Here is a 21,856-nt window from a genome sequence, read left to right as displayed (position 1 = left end):
AGAGTGATTTGCATTTACTAACCATTTAAGAATCACAATCACCCTGTGGGGCCCAGTCTCTAAGGGTACAAAGAATCATCCCTATTTTACTAAAGAGGAAATTGAGGCCTGGAGAAGACAGAAAGATACACAGCACTAGGTTAAATCTAATAAGATGAAATTTAATAGGGATAAAGCTAAAGTCTTATACTTAAAAAAAAATCAATGTCACATACACAAAATGGAAGAAATGTGACCATTCTGACCTTCACCTCATAAAAACATAGGGGTTTTAGTGTAAGTTCCATAGGAGTTAAAAGCATCCCCAAAATGTGATAGGGCAGCCAAAAAAATCTGCCCCCCCTCAAAAAACTCCACAAACAACAACCCCAAATACAACTTTTGACTACATTAGGTAAATCATAGCAAGCAAGAATAAGAAACTGGCCATCTCTCTGTATGTTGATCTGTTCAGTTATATCCGCAATACTACATTCAGTTTGGGTGCCAGCTTTTAAGAAGGGCATTGATAAGGTGGAGAGAGTCCAGAGGGACTTGATAAGGAGAATGAAGGTCCTGGAGTCCATTTTGCATGAAGAATGATTGAAGAAAATAGAGACAAAGAGAATGATTTCATTGAGAGGTAGACCAGGCACCCCCACCCACCCTTCAAACAATTTAATCTTGTTTGCCTGAGTTGGAGAAGGAAATGGCAAACCACTACATGGTATTTGCCAAGAAAACCCCAAATGGGGTAACAAGGAATCAAACACAACTAAAATGACTGAACAACAATAATAAATAAATGTGATATTGCATTGGGTACAAGGAAGGCATTGCAAAAGAAGGATATGAAGACAGAGATACGTAAGCATAGAGTCTGCTGAAATGGGGGAAGGGTACCAAGGAGAGTGGGGATGGGCGTAAGAGAGATTGGAATTCAGGAAAGGGAGGACAAATTTCCTCTTCTTGCAAGAGTGCTTCAGGAAACATGTCCTACTGGTCAGAAGAGACAGTTCTATCTTTAGTACTGCCTGGACAACTCAAAGCCTATGCCTTGGTCTCTTAGCTTTAGTTTTTTCATCTATAATATGAGGCTAATGATACTATTTGCCTCAGCAATGTGGTTGTGAAGCTCAAATGGGATCATGTGTATAGATAACAGCAGCAGGGGCTAGGCAAGCCTGTACAATCTCTACATGACGGATTTATTGATCTGAGGGTCAAGATTATATACTCTCTTAAGCAAGAAAGCAAGGTTGTTCCCATGAGAACATTTTTAGCTTACATCTTTTACTTCCTTATTTTAGTTCCTTCTGCTTAACAACCTCTGGGTACACAGTCAGGGTCAGGACGATCTCATCCTTGCTTATCAGGACTGGGATGGTGCACCAATCCTGAGGATGTCAGCCTTTATGCTAGTACAAGTCTCAAGTAAAACCTGAATTGTACCTCACGTTCCAGACTCCATCAGTATTGGCCTCCTACAACTACCCAGACGCTAAAATGATTTAAAGCCCACGTCTGATCATGCCATCCTCCTACTATGCAATAAACTCCAGTGCCTCCCTATTACCTCTAAATAATCGAGCATAAGCACCTCTATTTGGCATTTAAAGCTTTTCATAAGGTAGTTGCATTTTGTCTTTGAACCTTCTTACGTATTACTCCCCTTCATATATTCTATGATCTAGCCAAATGGGCCACATTCCCCTTTTCTCCTCACCCATCTCTGGGCTTTTGCTGGCTTTTCCCCAAGCTTAGAGTGCTCTTTCTCCTTACCTCTGCCAGCAGGAAAGGATTATGTGGGTATTCATGGGACCCCAAGTCATTTGGAAATGGTAGTTATAGAATACCCCGGGCCCTTCTGAGTACTCACTGGTGAGGCCCATTGTGTGTCTGCACTCCATTCTGTAACAAATGCCCATCAATGAGAAGAAAGCCCTAGAAAAGAAAAGATGGATAGTTGTCTTTCCTCTATGTGGTCTCAGGTGGGGTCTTACCCATAGGAACTGTTTTTTTTTTTCAAGTAAAATACAGATCTGGAAACCAGATACTACATTTTCCAAAGGATTGAAAAAGTTAATATTGGCGAGAGATAACTGCCTGTGGTATGGTGTGTACAATGCTGCTAATTTATAAAGTGGGACCATGAGTCATTCATATCTCTCTGCATGTGTATGTGTGTGTGTGTGTGTGTGTGTGTGTGTGTGTGTATGTGTATGTGTGTGTATGTACACTGCTCTGTGAGAAGTGACCATAAATCACGTGCTCAGAGGAATTTCTCTCAGGGAAATTCCCATTGAATACTATAAAAAGCTTCCACAGAGCTTCCCCTAAACATTGCCTACTCCAGCAAAGAAGGCAAGATGAAGACCATAGGCCTAGGTCTCTTGCTAGCCTTTCTGTTCCTGCAGACCACCCCCATCACTGGGAAGCTGCTCTCTGAGGTAAGCAGAATCCTTGAATTCTAACTTCAAGTCTTGTCATCCACTCTAATGCCTTCCTTCTGCTGTCTGAGAGTCTCAATAGTTGATCACGTTTGCCTTGTCTAATGGGTTTGCCAAATAATTTTGACCCCTTTAGCTTATAATGTAGTCTCCCTAAAAGAATCATAATTTCTCCTCACTAACAATTTCACAAAAAGTTGTCATGCCTCAGCTCCTCAGCTGGAGCACAAGCAGTTTGAGGGCAGAATTTATTCCATGGCTTGGGCACTGTTTGAAAGTGACCCGAATAGGAAGTAGATGCAGAGACCCCTTTAAAGTCCCCTAAGAACAGAATAAAGTAGAATAACATCACCCTTGCTGTGCAGGGTCTACACTATCATTTGCTTCCTTTTGGATGAGACTATCTTCAATTGATGATGATAAAAATAATAATTAATATCTATATAGTGCAAAGTTTGTAACTTTTCAAGTTTTCAGAGTGCTTTATGATCATTATCTCTTTTGAACCTTGTGGAAGTAAGCACCATAAGTATTCTTATCTCCGTTTGTACAAAGAAGGAAAGTGAGGCACAGAGATTAATTTACCTGTTAATTTTGGGGTCATATATGCATTTCGGAAAGCACATTTTGATGGAAATTCAGTCCTTTATCAGTTTCCATAGGGTTAGCTGCATTTAAAATTGTATTAACTCACTTTCCTAGAGGGTTGGGATAATTAAAGGGACACAGAGAGATCCTAGTTCACTTTTTAGGGATACAGTGAGGTAGAGGAAAAGATGAAGGACAAGAACAAGAACTTCCTTTTCTACTTGAATTCTTTATGAGTACTCAGTCTTTCTGTAGGAGCTCTCTGCAGGTACATCTCCTGAAGTGTCTGTTGGTTGAAAGTCATTGAACTTGGAGAGGGACCACACAATTACAGATTTCAGAGCTTGCCATGTAGTCCAACTCCCACACAGAGCTAACAGGTGCTCATCTAGCCTCTCTTAAAGAGAGAAAGACCCCACTTGAGGCCTCTCCCCTCAGGGGGGCAACCCACCCCTCTCCAGGCACTCCATTCCCCTTTTGGACAGCTCCACTTAGTAGAGGGTGACGTTCTGCCCAATCTTTCATCTTTGCAACTTCCAACTTCTGGTTCTGCCTTCTGGGGCCAGAGAGAGCAAATGTAATATCTTTTCCATATATTCTTTAAGACAGTTTTTACATCCTTAAGTCTTTTCTTCTTATCAAAGAGAATTCAATGGATGAATGTAATAGGTGATCTTACTGTCCCTATATCTGGTTTTTTGGTGCATTTCTGAACTTAGAAAAATATATTCTATGAATGTAACAATAACAATTTTTCTCTTCAAGTACTTTTCATACCGTAAGAACAGTTACCCATTTCTACCTAGTATGGGTCTCATTGGAAAGGTGGGTGTGGAATAGCCAGTGAGGTAATAACAGGCTTTCCATCCCCAAGATCTTGGGACTTAGAATTGGAAGGGTCCTTAGAAATCTTCTAGTCCAGCCTTCTTATTTAGACATGATAACTGAAGTTCAGAGGAATGAAATGGCTTATTTAAAATCAGACAGGTAGCAAATAGCTGAGCAGGATTTAGAACTCGTTTCTTCTGACATGCAAATTCAATGATGTTGAAGCAATACATGCTATTTCCTGAGTAGATAAGAGGTTCATAACTTGGGGTCCCTGAGCTTGCTTTAAAAAAATGTTTTGATAGCTATATTTCAATATAGTTGGTTTTATTTTATAAATATAAAATATTATTCTGAGAAGAGGTCCAAAAGTTTTGCCATGTTGGGTCTAAGACACACAAAAAGGTTAAGAATCCAGGTTAGATTATATCCTTGTAGAAATGAAGGAATGAATGGAATTAATTGTATATTAAGTAATACTAAAACATCTGTGTTAATAAGCTATAGTTTGGAAGGACTCAAGATCTCTTTGGGCATCTTTGTATTTTTCTGGGGAGTATATAGAAGAATGTTGGTGGTTATTTTTTAAAAGTACCATTTTCTTTAGCAAGCATATAGGCTAAAAGTGCAGACATAATAAATGAGGAAATAACTCTTAGTAGCCCAAGCTCAGATTCAAGCTCTTCTTTAATACATGGCCTTAAAATATTTTTGGATATGATTAGCATTCATTTCTGTTTTTTTTCTCCTGTAGGGGAAAGTGAACATAAATCATTCATCAGTCCTCTTCACCAGCCAATCAGACATCAGCATTTGGGTCAGACTTGAGTCAGCTCCCTTAGCTAGATAGAAGTGGGTCAGGATGCAGAGGAATCCAAAATGCTGATTGGTTGCTGAGGAGATGTCAAGGAGATAATGATTTGAATGTAGATAAGAAATTGCAGTTCCATCATGCTTAGAGTTTTTAATTTTCTTTCTAGTTTACTTATCTCTCTCTGATAAATCAGTATCAGACGCTCCTGATACATGATCCTGTCATCTAGCTGCAAATGATTCTGCTGAATAAAATAGCTTTTGAATCTATGTTATCTTTGGGCATCCCCCAATTATTCTTTTTTAAGGACTAGATGTCATTTCTACTACAAAACCCAGTTTTCCTAAGCCATCAGACTGAGTCCTTATAATTTGACTTGGACTTTCAAGTCTGATGAGCCCTTTGAAAATAGTAGTAAACCTTTTGCTTTTAAATTGTCACTGGGCAGGTGTCAAACAGAACTCTCTAAACTTTAAAGATGCCTAATGTCTCCATCCATCCATCCATCCATCCATCCATCCATCCATCCATCCATCCATCCATCCATCCATCTATCTATCTATCTATCTATCTATCTATCTATCTATCTATCTATCTATCTATCTATCTATCTATCTATCCATCCATCCTTTCATTCATTAATTCAATTATTCAGCATCTTGATCTTTGCAGGTATCTAGACCCTGCTTTTAATCAGAGTAGCTTGCAATTTGAGATAAGGAAAAAAATGTCTTAGTATCATTTCCTAGGGAGCTCAAGGTAATTTACATTCCCTGGAGTTCACCCTACAGAATTAGGACAACTATTATTGTCTTCATTTTGTACATGGGCAAACAGATACAGAGGCTAAATGCTTGATTTAACACAACCATTGATGTGGGTGGAACTAGACAATAAGTATTCAACATATAGAATCACAGAATTACATCTGGAAGGGACCCTAGAGGCCACCTGATCCAATGCTCTGATTTTAGAGATGAGGAAAATGGGGCGGAGGGAGGTAAAGGAACTTGTCCAAGGTCACACAGGTTGGGTAGTAAATGTCAGAAATAGGATGTGAACTCACATGTTCCATCTGTAGAACTTGGGTTGTTTCCACTGTACCACACTGCCTGCTCTCTCTTGTGTAATTTGGCATTAGGTTATGCCACCTTTTTTCAAGAAGTTTGGAATATTTGTATTATAGTGACCCTAATTCTCCCTTTTGCCCTTGGGAAGGGGGTAAATCACTTGCCTTTCAAATACACAGGGGAAGGAGAGCATTCCTTCAACTTGTAGCTCAGCTTTTCCATTCAAGTGAGTTTTATGCACTAGCCACAGAGAGCAAGCGAATACCATTAGCATCATCAAATTTGAACTTGAAGGGCAGCGATACATCTCCTGGGAGACACTGATCAAATTCATGGGCCACTTTGTAGTCAGCACAGCATGATGGACTGATGACAAGTCCAAAGACAGAGCTGGCAAGCTGACTGTACTAAGCAGGAGATGCTAGGTAAACATCCCGTTTGCATGACTTTCAGGTCTACTTCAAGAGTATAGTCATTAGACAGTAATTCCTAGATGTTTGTCTTGAGTCTTCTTGATGTCTACAGTTTTTTTGAGTTGAAAGGACTTCCTGGAGAAGGGAAAGTACAGTCTAACACCTTTTTGCTCAGTTAATTAACCTCTGCTGGTCAGAATATGTCTGGAGTTTTCTTTTTCCCCCCCTTCTTTTCTTTTTTGGGGAGTTATTATAGTGATGTCACTTCTTCAAAATCCCTTGCCATGTTACTTCCCACTGCTAAAGTATTAGTGTCTTTTAACTTGAGTCTTTCTTTCAAGCTTAGACAGATAATACAATGCTGGCTCCAAGGGGGTATGGCTTGTCTGCCAAGCTTCAACTCTTTCAGGATCATAGGATCCTGCCTGGATGAGGGTCCTATGAGTTCAGTCACATGAGCAGACTCACTCTTCGGGGGAGATGATTCTTACTGGCAGCTCATCTTACTTGGCCCTTCCCCCAGAAGAAATGGGCTTTTCTTTCAATGCCCACAATCCTATTAGAGTGGTCATAGAATAAAGACTGGGTCCAGTGTTACACTTTTAGCTGAAGTGCACTAGGTATAAATATCACTTTCTGTTGTACTTGCCTCAGAAACCTGGAGGGGTAGAATTTTTAAAAAATGTCTTTTCAATTTCTGGGAAGCTGAATTAGTCCAGAGACCCCTGATGGACTAACTCTAGTTTGTAGGGTCTAGTTCTGGTTTGTTTCAGGGTCTTAGTGGCTGGTGGAAATAGAACACACAGGGTGTGTAATCACAGCTGCAACTAGCTGACCTCCTGAGGCTTGAGCTGTGGGGAGCAAGTCCTTTCAAACTTTATAGTCCACTGCTGTTCAGACTCTAACAGAAGCCATTCAGGCCGACATCCCATGGCCTGATCTCTGAGCTCTGAGTAGAAGTGCCTGTTGACTCAGCCAGATGAAATCATTGTAAGGGTCCAAGGAACGGGTCAGAAAGTCAGAAGCAGAGTGTCTAGCACTGTCTTTGTGTGGTTGGTAGTCATACTGGTGATAGCAGTCAAAATGTTAATTGGGACACAAAAGAGGGCAAGAGGAAGAGCTGTCATTGAAAAATATGCAGTGGCAATTAAATATTAACCTAGATGTCTTAGGGAAATTATATGTATTTTAAGATTAGTTTTCTGCAAACAGATTTCCCTCCGACTCACACACACACTGCACTATTTCTTACAGACATGGCTGGCTCAGTTCTCCTCTGTCCCTTTAGAAGGGGTGCTAGCTGAGCATTTTTCCAGGTGTGTAGGAGATGAAATCCTAATCTGTGTTCTCCCACTCTGTTTTTCACTGCAAGGTGTAGAGATCAGGAGGGTAGGGATAGAGTTGGTGGACTGTGAGGAAGGAGATAGAAGACCCATATTTTCAAAGGACACTAGGAAATAGAACCATTGGGATTTTTTCTCCAGATTGTCAGGACCAATAGGAACATTAACAATCACTTAATGTGAGCTCCTTATTTGACAGGTAAGGAAATTGGAACCAAAGGAACTGAAGTGATTTGTTTGAGATCATATAGTAAGTAATTTGCAGAATTAACTTTAGAACCCATGACTCCTGACTTTCAGACCTGTGCAAATTATATCAAGTTCTGAAATATAAGAAAATACTTTTTTTTCTTCTTTTCAAACATTGAGGAGTTTAAATTGACCTTGGAAAAGCAACTTTTAATTTAACTCTACAACTGATTTGCCTGGCTTATCAAAGATGCCCACACTTAACTGTCCCTGGGATTTGGGGGTCAGAAAACCAAGAGGTCACCTTGTAGCTACCTGTATGTATGCAGTTTTCTTTTTGAGCAACAAATATAATTAGAAGTATGGGAACTCTAGCAAAACCTGTAGCTAATGGAAGTGGGTCAAAAAAGGAGCTATTTCCTTCTTGCCAAGGTAGCCATGGACTGGCTGGGGAATGATTTTACTAAAAGAGGAAGAGAGTGCCCTACTCAATTGGACGGGAGAAGCTTATGGCAAGATTTGGTTATAGCATCAAAGAATTTAAGCTCAGATCTTAGAAGTTATTTAGAGTCTAGCACTTCTTAAACAGTGGGTTGTGACCCCATCTGGAGCTGCATAGCTGAATGTGGGGGTCGTGGAAAGTTTGTTATCAGTAAAAGGTTTCTGAACACACAAAGGCCAAAAATGAATTCAAAATTAGAAGTGTAATGAATCTGAACTGTTTCTGACAGCTATTGCCCATGTTGCATCACGCAACTTCACTGAAGCCTTGGTTCTGAACACAACATGCCCTTTGCACTGTGCATGCCCTCAGGCCATGTAATGCCAATGAATGCTTCCAGAAACACTTTGGATCATATTTGAGACTATTGTATGTTATGAATTGCAGCGTTTTTGCTGTACATATACAATCATTAAATAAATTTTGGCTTAGGATTAGGACAATTTCCAACAATTTCTGAAATGGCCCTAAACATACTTCTGCCATTTTCTACTATGTATTTATGTGAAGCAGCATCCTCAGCACTGATAATTATAAAATCCAAATGTCAATCGACTCTGAAAAAGGTTGAAGATGCTCTGTGTCCTGCGATATCAAATATTCCACCACAATTTAATTCTTTATGTAAAAATAAACAAACACATCCATCTCATTAGGATACAAATTTCCTTTGTCCTTAATAAATGATAAAATTATATGTATATTAAAGAACAGTTTTAAAATAAATTTCTTTATTACTTAGCATCAGCAAATGTTTGGATTGTATACCTATTTTATATGCCTATGTACCTGGGGTTGCATAAAAATTTCTTGGGTGAAAAGGACTTGTGAGTAGAAAAAGTTGAAAAAGCCCTGATAAGACCAACACTTCTATTTTAAGGATGAGGAAATGAAGTCCCAGAAAAGTCAAATGACTTGCCCAGTCACATAACTGGTAAATAGCAGAATCAGAATTCAAACCCAAATCTATTGATCTTTCCTCTATACCATGATAATGACTAAGCTAACCTATTTGAGTCATTTGTGACTACTGAGTGGGGAGGAAGCCTCCTGATTTTCCTTCTCTGGGGTACAGGAGGAGGATTTTCTTCAATATGACTCAGAGTCCATAAGGGTCGTGGGATTTAAAAATTGCAGAGGATTTAAGTGATGCCCATCATTTTATAAGTGAAACTGACCCTGAGGGATTATGTGACTTGTCTGAGGGCATGCTAGGAGTCACTGAGACAGGTATCAATTTCAAGGTCCCCCTAAAACTCTGACTTGAGAGTTCTCAGGTCCTCTGACTGCGAATTCACTTTACACCTATACTATGCCACTTTTTTTTCTGGTACAGGCTATTGATTTAAATAAAAATCACCAACCCCTAAATTTGGCTTGTAGTTTGTGTGGATCTATAGCTCTTACCTTTGAAAATGAAGTAGCTGTTACATTCTTTTCTAATCCTATTCATTTATATATTTAGCTTCACTTGTCTGCCTCTCTCTGAGAACTTTATTCATAAATGAGGATCTGTCATTCAGTTTGACAGTGACAGCTTTTCTGAACTGTATGTACTGAATTTGTTTTTCTAGATGGTCTCCAATTTCAATGGCTCCTTAGATGACCGCGGAATCTGCACATGCTCCATGGTCCTGCCGGACACATCCTTTCCTGTTCAGAAGGTGGAAAACTTGGAAATCACGGTTAGCGTTCTCACGGAGAAATTTGAAAAAGAACTGACTAAAGTAAGCATCCCCCTTTTTCACCTCCCAAGGTAGTATTCATCCCTTATACTAAAATAAATGAACCTAGACTGGGTGGTGTCCCACATATTTTGTAACTAAACATTTTCTTCTTATATTCAGGTAGGAACATGTGACAGGTGGCAATGTTGGTGTAGAGTGGGTGTGTAGAGTGGGTATGCAGAGGGTCTACTGGGTTCTTAGTTTTGTTTTCATAGAATGAAAAATGTGAGCCAGTAGCTTTTAATACTTGAAGGATCTGTAATTTCGTAGTGGACATCAACTCTACTGATGCAAACTGAAAGTTCCTCCCTGTCTTAGTGGATAGTTTTTGTGAATTGCTATGGTTGAAAATTTCTTTATCTAATGGGGCAGTGTGGTGATGAACCTCACATTTGATAACCTGGTGAGAACCACACAATTTGATAGCTGGAAGGGTCCTCAGTGCCCATCTACTTGAATCCATAAATGAAAGGAACCCTCACTACAAAGTAATTGACAAATGGTCATCTAACATCTTCTTGAAGACCTTCAAGAATGGGAACCTATCACTTTTGGAAGTGCCCCATTTCACTTTTGAATAACTTGAATTGTTGCGAAGTTTTTTCCCCCTGACCTTAAGCTAAATTTGCTTTTTTTGGTAATGTCTACTCACTGCTCCTGGCTCTGTTCTCTGAGGATAAAGAGAACTTGTCTAATTCCGCTGAATGATGACCCTTCAAATACTCAAGGATGGCTACCATGCTCCCCTTATTGCCACCTTTCAACATTTTTCTTCTCTAAAGAGGCTAGCTATCTCTAGTTACTCCAATCATTTTTTTCATCCCACAATGAGTTCAGGGTCTCAGATTACAGATAGCCAGTACTGTGCTAGAACACACACATATATATATGCATACACATATATGTATATATGTATATGTATGTGTATATGTGTATATATGTGTATATATGTATATATATGGGCATATATATATACATATATATGTATATATATTTGCTTTGTAGGACTTGGCAGAGCTTATGTTCAGTTGGAAGCCTTCAAGGACACAGGGTCACCTCTATGCTATGATAAAGCACTAGAGGGTGACATTAATGGATAGTAGGTTTATTAAAAAATAGAAACTAGGTGCATTATGCATAAGTGTTCACTTTGTAAGATCACTTGGTTCATATATTTCAAGAGGCATTATGCTTCTTTTCCAGGATTTTGTTTTCTTTCTCTATCCATTATTATTTTTATATTTTCCCTTACCATCTTAATTGTGTTCTCTCTCTTCTCTCCTTTCATTTGTTTGTCTTTTCTGACTCTCCTTCCCTTTCTTTATCTTTCTTTCCTTAAGTTTTTTATCTCTTCTTCTCTTTGTATTTTCTCCAGCCTCTTTTTATTCCCTTCCTCCCTCCTTAATTTCTCCTCTTTTTCTTCTCTTTCTGCTTTCTCTTTTCCTTTTCTTCTCCATCTTGTCTTCATATCCCTTCCTTATTTTCTTTTATTTCTTATTTCCCTCCTTTTACTCTAAACTTAGTCTTCCTCTTTCTATCCCTTCCTTTTTACCCTCCATGCCATTTTTTCCCTTCTTTTCTTTACTCCTCATTACCTTTCATCTACTTCTTTTTTTCTGGGTATTGGTTTCTCGCCATAAATTGCCTCGGTGGAAGCATTGGTGCATTACACCAGATAAGCTAAGCTCTAGGAGGAACTAAGAGAACACTGCCCTGGGAATTTGGACCACAGCTTTGCCCCATTGACCAATGGAACCTTCTTAGCCTCAAGGATGACATACTCTTCTTTGACTATCTAAGTGTAGGAGGGATAGAAAGAAGAAATCCACAAGGGAATAAGGCAAAAGATAATTTGAAGCTGACTGATGTAAAGTGACAGAGTGCTGATTTTAAAATTGGCCAAGTTTAAAAGCCAATTAGAAAAGACTTCCATATACATCATCAATGAAGACTCAGCAATAAAGGTGCTTGCATTTTGTATTACCACTTAATCCAACTATTAATTTATGACCATCTTGTGGTTTTACTGCAAGATTCAAAATAGGTTTTCCTGGCAATTTTAAGCTCAACTGCCTCAATTTCAAACATAGTTATCCTTTAAAATAAAATTATTGTGAGGATGAGACCCTGCTTTCAACTCGAATTGGTAGATAAATATTCCAAGTTTAAATGAGGTGCCCAAGAAATGTGTTTGACTGCTCCAGGAGCCAAGCTTCTTAAGAAATAAAATGTCCTTGAATTAATCAGCAGGAAAGGCACAGCACTAAATTATAAATTCTACCCATTAATATTCATAACCCTATTCTAGCATAATCAAGAGTAGATAAGAAGTTATGCATAAAAACATAACAAGTGGAGGAGAATCCTAGGTAGAGATCTTTTCAGTTAAAATCATTTGCTTTGAAATAAGGGAAGCTAATGATTTACATGTCTTCACTTGCCGGCAGGAATGTGAAGGACAGTTTGAAATCTGCATGCTGCTTAAGGGGAAATGTGTAACTTGGCAGATCCATGAATATGGGACATTTAATTCCCAGTCTGTAAGTCAGAGCAGGCAGCAGCTGCCTTGTTAATAATTGGCAAGGAAGGAAAGTAAAGTAGGTGGGAATACTCTTAGATCTAAACAACAGTTGTGGATTGGGAAAAAAATTCTTGAGTAGATCCTGATGGAACCATACTTTTGGGTGTGCAGGTAAATAGGTTGCTAGAGGTAGAAAAGAGAGACTCTAATGTGTTGAATTAATAATCATAGCTAGCAATTGTGCACTAGAAGGAAAGAAATATTTATTAAGCACCTACTGTGTGCCTGCTACATTATGACTATTATCTCATTTTATAATCACAACCCTGGGAGGTTGTTATAGTTCAATCATGTCTGACTCTTCTTGACCCTATGGAACCAACTGTCCATGAGGTTTTCTTCACAAGGATACTGGAGTTGTTTGTCATCTCCTTCTCCAGTGCATTAAGGCAAGCAGAGGTTAAGTGACTTGCCCAGGGTCAAATAGCTACTACTACTGATAATGATGATAGCTAACATTTATATAGAAATTACTATGTGCCAGGCACTGTGCTAAATGCTTTACAATTATCATTTCATTTGATCCTCACAACAATAGATGCTATTACTATTCCCATTATATAGATGAGGAAAAGGACACAGGCAGAGGTTAAATGACTTGCCCAGGGTCACACTGCTAGTACATACCTGAGGCTAGATTTGAAATCAGGTCTTTTGGACTCCAGGCCTCAAGCTCTATCCACTGTGCCATCTAGCAATCTCTATTGCATTTTATTTTTCAAAGCTCATTCTTATGTACTATCTCATTTGATCCTTATCACAGTTCTATGAAATAGAGCAAGACAGGTATTATGATACCCATTTTACAGACGTTAAATTCAAAGTTATATGGCAGCTTACTGGCTCAGTTAAAATTGGAGTCCAGGTTTCTCAACTCCTAGTCCCATGCTGTTTCTGCTGTACCAAACTGCTTTATCAAAAGCCATTGACAAATTATCCTTTTATAGTCTCAAGTAGGGCCATGGTCTATCAGCAGTGCCATCAAACCTACAGAATGCAAACTCCATAGCCTAGCGTGTAGGGCCTTGTGTAATCTTACTCACCTTTCCAGACTTTCATTCCATGCTCTTCCTCATAAATAATCTTCCAGTCAATACAACAGCCATTTGTTCTCCAAACTTGTTACTCCATCCCCTACTGAGCATTCCCAGTGCTTAAGCTGTTCCATATGCCTAGAATCTGATGAGTATATATTGTGAACTGGGTGTGCCCAGGTGTAATGACACACCCTGGAAGGGGACTCATTATCATAAGTTCTTCTGCTCCCACTCAAGCGTGGGACCAATGGTCATTCTTGCCCCATGGTGTGCTGGGGGCAGGACGGGCTCCATGCACAGTGATGCCTGGAGCATCTTCATCCCCTCACTTTTATTTAAGGCTTAACTCTCATAATAGCTTCTTCTCAGTATCTTTCTTCTCTACTATAACCTATTTATATGATATCTTTTCTCTCCTTCTATACACACACACATGCACACACACATACACATATACGCACACACATACACACATATATGTTTGTACACACACACACACATATTTTGTGTGTGGGCATGTTGTATTCCTCTGAGTAGAAGATAAATTCTTTGAGGGTGGCAATTCCTTCCTTCCTTTCTTCCTTTCTCTCTCTCTCTCTCTCCCCCTCTCTCCCCCTCTCTCCCCCCTCTGTCTCTCTCTCTTTGTCCCTCTGTCCCTCCCCCTCTCTCTCTCTCTGTCCCTCTCTCTCCCTCTCTGTCTTTCTGTCTTTCTGTCTCTGTCTCTTTTTCTCTCTGTCCTTCTCTCTCTCTCTCTCTCTCTCTCTCTCTTTCTCTCTCTCTTTCCTTTTTCATTCCTGGCACCTAGCATATTACCTTTCAAGTAGTAAAGCCTTGATAGAATGATAAGATCGTAGCTTTAGACATGGTAGATACCTAAGTGGTCACCATCTAGTTCGGTCTCTTCACTTTATATATGAGGACACTGGACCACAAAGAGTTTAAATGACTTCTCCAAGGCTGAACCCAGTGCCCTCTGACATCATATTCTTTGCCCTTTCTGCTAGACCAATGCATATTGAATTGAATTGAATAGAATACATCCACTAGTTTAGGGTCACCAGCATGGGAGAGAAGGCAGGTTTTGTGTGTGTGTGTGTGTGTGTGTGTGTGTGTGTGTGTGTGTGTGTGTATTTCAGAAGAACACACTTCTTTCCAAAGTTAGTTCCTTAGTCTTTTTTTAAGGCAAAGTGAATAAGTTCACTGGGTCTGGGGTTGGGAAGATCCAAGTTCCAATTCTGCACCAGTCCCTTACTACCTATATTATTTTATGGTCTTCCCTAAGTCTCAGTTTCATCTTCAAAATGAAGAGATTGGACTCAGTCCCTTCTAGATTTAATTATTTTATCCCATGAATCCATGATAAGGTAGTTGTCAATGTACTGGGTTGGAAACTTAAGGGTTGTGAGTTCTAATTCTCACTGCTGCTGACAAGGCTTCAGTTTATGGATAAATTTCTTTTTTTTTTTAAATTTTTTTATTTAACTTTTAACATTTATTTTCACAAAATTTTGGGTTACAAATTTTCTCCCCTTTTATCCCCTCCCCCCCCCATACCCAAGCATTCTAGTTGCCCCTGTGACCAATCTGCTCTCTCCTCTATCCTCCCTCCCTGCCCTTGTCTCCGTCTTCTCTTTTGTCCTGTAGGGCCAGATAGCTTTCTTAACCCCTTAACCTGTATTTCTTATTTCCCAGTGGTAAGAACATTACATTTGATCCTAACACTTTGAGTTCCAACTTCTTTAGCTCCCTCCCTCTCCACCCCTTCCCCTTGGAAGACAAGCAATTCAATATAGGCCAAATCTGTGTAGTTTTGCAAATGATTTCCATACTAGTTGTGTTGTATGGGACTAACTATATTTCCCTCCATCCTATCCTGTCCCCCATTACTTCTATTCTCTTAAGATCCTTTCCCTCCCCATGAGTGTTGGCCTCGGATTGCATTTTCCTCCCCATGCCCTCCCCTCCATCCTCCCCCCCACCCTGCTTGTGCCCCTGTCCCCCACTCTCCTGTATTATGAGATAGGTTTTCCTATCAAAATGAGTGTGCATTTTATTCTTTCCTTTCATGGAATGTGATGAGAGTAGACCTCATATTTTTCTCTTGCCTCCCCTCTTTGTCCCTCCACTAATAAGTCTTTTGCTTGCCTCTTTTATGAGAGATAATTTGCCCCATTCAACTTCTCCTTTTCTCCTCCCAATATTTCTCTCTCACTGCTTGATTTCATTTTTTTTTTAAGATATGATCCCATCCTCTTCAATTCACTCTGTGCACTCTGTCTCTATGTATGTGTGCGTGTGTGCATGTGTGTGTGTGTACTCCCACTCAGTACCCAGATACTGAAATGTTTCAAGAGTTACAAATATTGTCTTTCCATGTAGGAATGTAAACAGTTCAACTTTAATAAGTCCCTTATGACTTCTCTTTGCTGTTCACCTTTTCATGGTTCTCTTCATTCTTGTGTTTGAAAGTCAAATTTTCTTTTCAGCTCTGGTCTTTTCATCAAGAAAATTTGAAAATCCTCTATTTCATTGAAAGACCATTTTTTCTCCTGAAGTATTATACTCAGTTTTGCTGGGTAGGTGATTCTTGGTTTTAGTCCTAGTTCCTTTGACTTCTGGAATATCCTATTCCATTCCCTTCGATCCCTTAATGTAGAGGGTGCTAGATCTTGTGTTATCCTGATTGTATTTCCACAATACTTGAATTGTTTCTTTCTAGCTGCTTGCAATATTTTCTCTTTCACCTGGGAATTCTGGAATTTGGCCACAATGCTCCTAGGAGTTTCTCTTTTTGGATCTCTTTCATGCGGTGTTCTGCGGATTCCTTGAATATTTATTTTGCCCTCTGGTTCTAGAATCTCAGGGCAGTTTTCCTTGATAATTTCATGGAAGATGATGTCTAGGCTCTTCTTTTGATCATGGTTTTCAGATAGTCCCAGAATTTTTACATTGTCTCTCCTGATTCTATTTTCCAGGTCAGTTGTTTTTCTAATAAGATATTTCATATTATCTTCCATTTTTCCAATCTTCTCGCTATGTTCTGTGATATCTGTCTTTCTCATAAAGTCCTTAGCGTCCATCTGTACCATTCCAGTTTTGAAAGATCTATTTTCTTCAGTGAGCTTTTGAATCTCCTTTTCCATTTGGCCAATTCTGCTTTTGAAAGCATTCTTCTCCTCATTGGCTTTTTGAACCTCTTTTGCCAATTGAGTTAGGCTAGTTTTCAAGGTGTTAATTTCTTCACCATTTTTTTGGTTCTCCTTTAGCAGGGAGCTGATCTGCTTTTCATGCTTCTCTTTCATCTCTCTCATTTCTCTTCCCAGTTTTTCCTCCACCTCTCTAACTTGATTTTCAAAATTCTTTTTGAGTTCTTCCATGGCCTGAGCCCATTGCGTGGGCTGGGACACAGAATCCTTGATTTCTGTGTCTTTGCCTGATGGTAAGCATTGTTCTTCCTCGTCAAAAAGGAAGGGAGGAGGTGTCTTTTCTCCGAGAAAGTACCCTTCAATAGTTTTATTTCTTTTCCCTTTTCTGGGCATTCTCCCCAGCCAGTGACTTGACCTCTGAATATTCTCCTCACACCCACCTCACCTCCTGATCCTCCCAGCCAGCGTTTGGGGACTGGGATTCAAATGCTGCTTCCCGCCTTAGGGCTTTTGGCGGGGGCAGGGCTGCTATTCAGTGTGAGAATTAAGTTCAGATGGTCAGGTCAGGGCAGGGCCGCCTCTCAGGCACCGTTCCCTCGGGAGGTTTATGCACAGACCTTCCACAATGGATCCAGGCTCCTGCTCGCTTGGGGAGCCCCTGTCTGCAGCCGCTTCTCAGCTTCTATCTCCCGGGGGGGCCCGAGCCATGGGGACACCCCACTCCCCTCTCGACCCACCAAAGAGACTCTCTCACCGACCCTCGTCACCTGTGGTTGGGGGGGCTTGTGCCGCCGCTGGAGGTCCCGTTCCTGAAGCCTGCTCGGATCTGTACCTCTCGGAGCCCCGGCTGCCGCAGGTCTGGACTGGGCTCCGCGTCTGCAGTGCGACGGACCTTTTGCGAGAGGTTTGCAGGTCCCTCTGTGGGTGGAGGGACCCGTGTGGCCGCTGGAGATCCCGTCCCCATAGCCCGCTTGAATCTTTTCCTCACGGTGTCGCGGCCGCTGCAGGGCTGCCCTCTGCTCCCAGTCCCGGCGCCCAGTCCACAGCGCGAAGGACCCCCCCGCGAGAGGTTTTCAGGTCTCTCTGGAACAGAAATCTCCCTCACTCCAATATTCGGTGGCCTCTGGGTGCAGAATTCACCATGAGTTGGTCCCCTCTAGCCGTTCTGTGGGTTGTGGGTTCGGAGCTATGTGTATGTGCGTCTTTCTACTCCGCCATCTTGGCTCCGCCTCCAATAAATTTCTTAATTGAATCATTTGCTGTAGGAGTTTCCTACGTTTCGGGACTTCATTAGCTAACCTAATGGATTAATTGCCTGTGGAATGCAGAGAGCACTCTACAGGTATTGGGTTGGTTTTTATTTTTTTAAACCAAAACTGTGATTTCATTGTTATAGTGAATTCCCAGGGGGGAACCTCCCTCTACTAAAGCAGATTGACAAGCATTCTATAGATACGAATCTTAGAAGTTGCCTAGAGCACTGCTAAATTAAATGGCTTGGCTAGGATTGCCTGCCTGGTATGTTTTAGACTCTAGACTTGAACGGAGGCCTTTCTAACTCATAGTCTGGTTCTATATCCACTGCCATAGTGGATAGAAAAAGGAACTGGAGATCAAGAAGACTTGAGTTTGAATGCTGCCCATGCTTCTCCCATTATTAGTTATATGACCTTCATCAATCACTGAACCACCATCTACCTCAGTTTCCTCATCAATAATATGAGGAAAATAATATCACCCACCTCACAAAGTTGTTATGAGGTTTGCTTATACATGCGAATTTTGCAAAGTTTGCTTAATACCTGTAAAGTACCTTGTAAACCTTAAAATGTATGTAAATATTAGTCATTATAAAGAGATTACATACTGGTCTTCTTTACATGGTGAGTTCAATGCACATTTTTTCTTTTTATTCAGTTTTTACTTTTTATAAATCTTTTGTTTTTAAATCACTTTCATTTTGAATAGCCCATCCCACCTCCTAAGCCCTCTCTTATAACAAAAAGAGAAAAAAGAAAGAAAAAGAAAAAAAAGCAGTTTGGCAAGAACTAACTGATTTATCAGCCAAGTCTAACAGTACATACAGTGTTCAACACTAATAGTCCTCTGACTTTGCAAAACAATCAAAGGGATCTTTTTTCCCATTTCCTCTTGAGGAGAAGTTTTGACATACATTCATTTAGTGGTACCATATTCAAGATGCTGTACTATTCCCTGGAGGTACAAAGATCAAAGGAATGGCAGATCTTGCACTCAAGAAACTTATATTCTATTGAGGAAGAGGCCCAGTTTGGCTGGAGTCTAGAGTACATGAAGGAAAATATTATGAAATAAGTCTGGGAAAGTAGACAAGAGTCAAACTGAAAAGGTCTATACATAAGCTAAGGAGTTTGTATGTTAAGAGGCAATAGGGAACCACCAAATTTATTGAGCAGGGAAATATCAGACCTTTGAAGAATAATTTTGGCTACTGTTTAGATGACGAATTGGAAGGAGAAAAGACTGAAAGGAGAGAGACCAATGGAGAGGTTATTACCATAGTCCATAAGAGGTGATGAGTGACTGAAGTAGTATGGTATCTAACTGTGTGGAGAGAAAAGGGATAGATGCAAGCGATGTGATCATGGTAGCATTCATAAAATTTGGGAATTTAGTAGATTTGTTGAGTGGGAAAAGGGAGAAGTATACGATGACTCCAAGGTTATGAACCTTGGTGACTGTAAGGAAGATGGTAGACTCAACAGAAAGAGGGGAATATGGAGGAACAGTAAGTTTTTTTTTGGGAAAAAAGTTCCATTTTGGATATATTGAATTTGAGATGCTTGTAGGACATTCAGCTAGAGCTGGTGAGTAGACATTTGGTGATATAGGATTGGATAGGTTAAAAAACAGTGGATCTGATGTATATATGGTTCTTAACCAAATTGGCTTGTAGCCTGGTTGACCTAACTGACTTTACTGTTTAAGATTACAAAAAAATGAAACTATGTAAAAATCCATAGGCGTTGCCATAGTCCTTGGTTTGCAAAAGCCTATGGAAACACAAATGAGACTACCTTTTTAGCTTAATAGACAACAGCATGCTAATTATAGAAATAGGACAAGGCCACAGTCCTAGTAAGGAGTGGAAGAAATTAGTTTCCATTCTTAGAGTCCATTAATGGAGCAGGAAGGATATAACATAAATAAGGGGAAGCCCAGAGGAGTGTGCTATTGACCTGAATCCCAAACAGAATCACAGAGATACAGAACTGGAAGAGATTATATATAGTCAATGTAATACAGTAATTGAGAGCTAGATTTGGTATCAGGTATACCTGCTTTTGAATCCCGCCTAAGACATCATCTGTGTGACCCAGGACAAGTACCTTACTTAAATTCTCTGGGTCTTCTTTAATTTCCTTGTTAGGGGTTTGGATTTGAGGACCTCTAAGATTTCTTCCCTTCTAGGTTTACATCTATTGATAAACAGATTTAGATTTGGAAAGGAAGTTAGAGATCCTCAAGTCCATCTTCCCCCTCATTTTATAGAAGAGGAAAGTGAGGCCTGAAGACACTAAGAAAGTTACCCAAATTCACAGAGGTATTAAGAGTCAGGACTAGGATTTGAACCTAGATGCTTTAAATCTGAAGTCAATACTCTTTCCACTAATCTATGGGGCCTGTTTAGTTCAACTGCTTCATTTTCAGGTGAAGAAACAGACCCAGATAAGTAAGGACACATATGTACTTTGTGACAGTCAGGATTCAAACCAAGGTTGCCTGACTCCCAGGCCAATGCTCCTTGTGCTTCTCACAAAATAGTTGGCTCATGTGAACCCACAATGAGAGGATTTTAGTGAACTTGAGGGAATATAGGATATCAGACAAAAGGTATTTTTAGTGGCGGATTTGGCTTTGTCACATACCTGGGCTAGCTGACCAATGCTTTGAGATTGCTGTATCCAAATGGCTCTTGCCAATCGTCTTGACCTATGTGTTGCCACTGGACGCTGATGACTCTAGAGGAGAGAGTGAGGCTGATGACTTTGCACAAACAGCCCTGCCTCACTTAAATTCAATTCACTTGCAAGTCAACACATCACCCTCCTGTTATTACTGGTCCTTTTTGAGAATAAAGAACAAGCCATAGCATCCAAATGGCCCTGGCTGGAATGTCTCTCCTCTGTATCTCTCTCACAAATCAGTAGCATGATGTGGAGGGCTTATGCTGATAATCATTTAAATCACAGACAAAGATCACATGTAAAGTAGTTTTGCCCAGCCTAGAAACCTTGCCTCCTCTTCCCAGAACTCCCGTTGTCTTAAGCCCTTTAGTCTGGTCAAAAGATCATTGAATTAAATGTCATCTACAGAGGGCTAGACCAAAGATCTATTTTTTCTTTTAAGTTCTTTCCACTAAGGATTTCCTCTATTTAAAAAAATGAAGCTATAGAACCCCTTCATTTTGTGTCAGGGAAAGGCAAAACTATCCTGCTTTCTTGGAGGAAGCATGGTATGAAGACACGTTTGGACTCTCAAGTAGACTCTGCAAGAGCTACATTTCACTGAGCAGATTTGGTGGCTAGCTTCCTCTTTTGCAGAATAACAGCTGCACTGAGTCACCAAAATGTTCAAGGAAAGCTGAGAAATATTTTGTTTGTTCCAAGAGCTAACAAGACCAAAAGCCAATAAGCAGATTCATTTCCAAAGCTTGCATTCTTGCAAAGTTTTGGCTCACTACTCCTGAGAATATGTGAGCCTGTGCCCGGTTTTCATGGAAACAGAAACGCAGTCATCTTGTACATGTGTATATGCTTCTGATAGAATCTTAAGAGGTTTCAGGCAATTTAAAAAAAATTCATGTACCCACCTAAATGTCACCATTGTTGCTTAGGTTTGTCAAATTCAATGATGAGATATCTGATGGCAGTGAGCATCAGTAGCCTGGAGAAACACAGTAGCAGTGTTAGAGGCTGCATTTTCCACTTTTATTCCCTGCCTAATTTGCCTGTAGCCTAGGTTCTTTCCATTTTGTGGTCTATGAGTCTAGTCAAATTTACATGGATGATTTAAGTGGGAGGGCTGAACTGACAGAGACACAAGACTGCCTTTGGGCTACAAATCGAAGAATCTTAGATTTAGAAGAGACCACAGTGACTATGTAATCTAACTCCTACCTGAAACATAACCTTTTTCATTTCATGGAC

The 21,856-nt window shown here is 40.1% G+C and overlaps 1 protein-coding gene across 1 annotated transcript in view; it reads left to right on the top strand.

Moving 5' to 3' along the window:
• Positions 1–2,335: 2,335 nt before the first annotated feature.
• Positions 2,336–21,856, top strand: part of OLFM4 (olfactomedin 4) — a 42,092-nt gene continuing 22,571 nt past the window's right edge. The window contains exons 1-2 of the mRNA XM_072617082.1: positions 2,336–2,429; positions 9,751–9,903. Coding sequence (XP_072473183.1) covers positions 2,349–2,429; positions 9,751–9,903 — 234 coding nt within the window. The 5' untranslated portion in view covers positions 2,336–2,348. The remainder of the gene's footprint in view (positions 2,430–9,750; positions 9,904–21,856) is intronic.

This window comes from Notamacropus eugenii, chromosome 6, assembly GCF_028372415.1.
Source record: "Notamacropus eugenii isolate mMacEug1 chromosome 6, mMacEug1.pri_v2, whole genome shotgun sequence".
Lineage (NCBI taxonomy): Eukaryota > Metazoa > Chordata > Mammalia > Diprotodontia > Macropodidae > Notamacropus > Notamacropus eugenii.
Note: the sequence above shows the minus strand (reverse complement) of the source record. Positions and strands in the feature narration are given on the sequence as shown.